Source organism: Formica exsecta, unplaced genomic scaffold (genome assembly GCF_003651465.1).
Source record: "Formica exsecta isolate Colony F162 unplaced genomic scaffold, ASM365146v1 scaffold423, whole genome shotgun sequence".
Classification (NCBI taxonomy): domain Eukaryota; kingdom Metazoa; phylum Arthropoda; class Insecta; order Hymenoptera; family Formicidae; genus Formica; species Formica exsecta.
Genome location: NW_021851472.1, coordinates 69,687 through 72,694, shown reverse-complemented (window position 1 = coordinate 72,694; position 3,008 = coordinate 69,687). Strand labels below are relative to the sequence as shown.

Below are 3,008 nucleotides of genomic sequence, written 5' to 3'. Positions count from 1 at the left end.
TTTTTTTTTTTTTTACCTAGGTTTTGATGTATCAAAATGGTCTAATATATATTCAAGTGTATCATTGTTGTTTGCATGTCTCTCAATAGTAAAAAGATAACTTTCAATAAGTATAATTTTTGAAATATGATCTTCCGGATGAATAAACGATCGGAATTTATTTATTAGAACTAACAAGTTCCTGATATTATAAGGATTGTCAGAGCATGCCAAGAATTTTAAAATTTTAACATCAGCTGTTTGTTCACAGAGCTCATACATCTCCATCCAAGTGACGTCTGTGGCCAAACCTCTACAGTGCGTCCATTCGTCCCACTGTGGGACAAGTCTATTAAATAAAAAATATATTTGAAATTATAATTAAAAATATAATTAAAAAAGTATGATTAAAAATAGAATTAAAATATAATTAAACTTAAAATAAAATTTTGTTAAAAAATCTTAGCACATAGTCTTACGTATTTTGATAGAAGAGTTTATTTTAAACGCGTTATATGTATATCATAAGAAACTGATTATAGAATATATAAGGAAAACTATACCTATAGTGAAAGACAGGATGATGATGAAAAAAATCTTTCGTTCTCTTGCTGGCATCTTTTTTGTATAACGGATCATTGAAAAAATACGCCCATTTTGCAGCCTCTTCTTTTAAACATATTCCAAGATCGTCTTTCGGAACATTTTTGGTGGTTTTTAGATACAATTCCTTTAATATTTTTTGCATTTTTGTCTAAAATAATTAAATGATATATATTTTATATTTGTTTGTGTGTACGCTGAAAAAATTAAAATTTTTTTGTCACTTGTTTATTAATTATCAATATGTGTATTCTCTGCGTGTTTTACCCCAAAATCTACAATAATTATTTAATAATCTTTTTGTTAGACGGGTTATAAACTTTACACAATCGTACCATAATTGAGAATGTATTCCGTCTATCCGTAACAATTTTCAAAGTTTTGAATTGTCAAAATTGAATAATAACATATTTGAACAATACTTTACCAAGGAAACCTGCATGCACGAATTTTCTACTTGATAATTTAATACAAATTATTAAAGTCATATAATTTTTGTATAAAGCTAAATTTTAGTCTTTGCTATATGTTTGCGAGTTTTTAAATAGAAAAGTTTATGATAAAGAAATATATCCGTATAATATTGCTCTATGAATATGACATAATGTAGATTTTTAATAAATAATACATTTTATATTTACAATTAGTAAAGTATTATACTAATATGGTAAACAATATATGCAGAAAAAAGAGAAAAAAAAGAAATATTTGTACACACATACAAATATTGTATATCTATAATTTTGTACATATTTATAACTTGCTTGTAAATAATATCTTTATTGACTACAAAATTAATTAATAAAATAGAAATAAATTAATAGCTTTATTAGAAATTAATTAATAATTACCTTGATAATATCAACTTTTTTATCAGACAGTGGAATAACACTCGACATGTATTCCAGAGCTTTAAACATAGGATACCATGCCACATAATCTGTTTCTCGCGATAGATAATTCGTGAGATTCCAGAATATGGAAGTATCAAGTTGGCGTGTTATCATTAAATGAAACGCGTCATCGATAATTTGGGCACGACTAAGAGCATGTATTTTTGTATAGTTTTCAGAGTCTAGGTAATCCGAAATTTTTTGCCAATTCTTAGCATCGTAGTTGACCCTATAATATCCTGATAAACAACAATAAATTTTATAATTAGTTCCTCTTTATTGGATTTGTTAAAAATATTATATCTAAATATGTTTCTTTTTTAAAGACCATTAAAGATGTACTAAACATTATTATTAAAATTTTATATTAATAATTAATACAAAATTTTTTTTTTAAATTGATTTTTTAATAATTTGTTTTTAATAATTGATTCCTTACGAAGAATTAAACTGCACAAAAAATTTTGGGTAAAATTAAATTGTTCCATTACATAAATTAATTATATTATTTATACTATAAATAATCTCTATATTATATTTTTATATATATTAAACAAGAAAGTAAAATTTATACGATGTTATTATGTTTGACTTCAAAATTTTGTATAACAAAAAATAAATGTTTTAAATTTAAAAAAGATGCGATTGTGAAATAATCTTATTCTTAATGAATTATTTATTTTAATGCATTGTATTGTTATTAAATATTATATACAAAATAATATTTATCTATTAAATTTTTCTTAAATAATAATTTAGCGAAGACATATTATATACTGTATTTTACTATATATCTTTACACCTGTCCAATATATAAATATCTTGAATTATTATAAAATAATAAAAGCAAAACTGTAAAATATTTTAAAACTCAGATACATAAAATAAACAAAAAATTTAATTTATATTAAAATCTATATTCATTAATATTTACCAGTTTGTTTTATATTGAATATTATCCACTCATCATCTTTAACTTCTTCATATATAAAATTTGGAATATCCAAAATACGCAACCGTGTTCCCAAATGTGACATATTTAACCACATCTTAGGCATGGTATTTTTAAAACTTGGATATGCTTGCGTAGTATAAGTTAGAGGTATGCTCCAATTTTTTGATGTATAAAGAACTTTTAATGTTATATTTTTAAAACCACCAGGATTTCGTATCACCCTCAATACGGGATAATGCTTTTGCTTGAACCAAGAATCCATATGTTTTGTTATATTAACTTCTTCAAAATGAAAGTATGGTATTTCATCGAAAGCAGTTTGTATAGCTGTCCAGAAATCGTAAGTAGTAGTCCACTTATATGCACTGAAATTGTAAATTTAAAAAATATGAATTTAAAAAAATAGTACACAGTAATAATAAATTTGTGAAATTTAATGTTAGACAATGCGGTGAAAAAAGCAATAAAATTTTTGAAAAGAAGAAAAATTTAATAAAATTTCTTTAAGAAAAGAATAGAACTGTCGGTCCAAGAAAAGAGAACATGGGAGTGAAATTAAAATATTAAAAAATGAAGAA

General features: G+C 23.7%; 1 protein-coding gene across 1 annotated transcript in view; it reads right to left on the bottom strand.

The window, feature by feature from the left end:
• The window catches only part of LOC115240278 (glutamyl aminopeptidase-like), a 9,444-nt gene continuing 6,436 nt past the window's right edge, over positions 1–3,008 (bottom strand). The window contains exons 7-10 of the mRNA XM_029815337.1: positions 2,410–2,807; positions 1,434–1,714; positions 543–733; positions 1–328 (exon numbers count right to left, since the gene is read on the bottom strand). Coding sequence (XP_029671197.1) covers positions 13–328; positions 543–733; positions 1,434–1,714; positions 2,410–2,807 — 1,186 coding nt within the window. The 3' untranslated portion in view covers positions 1–12. The remainder of the gene's footprint in view (positions 329–542; positions 734–1,433; positions 1,715–2,409; positions 2,808–3,008) is intronic.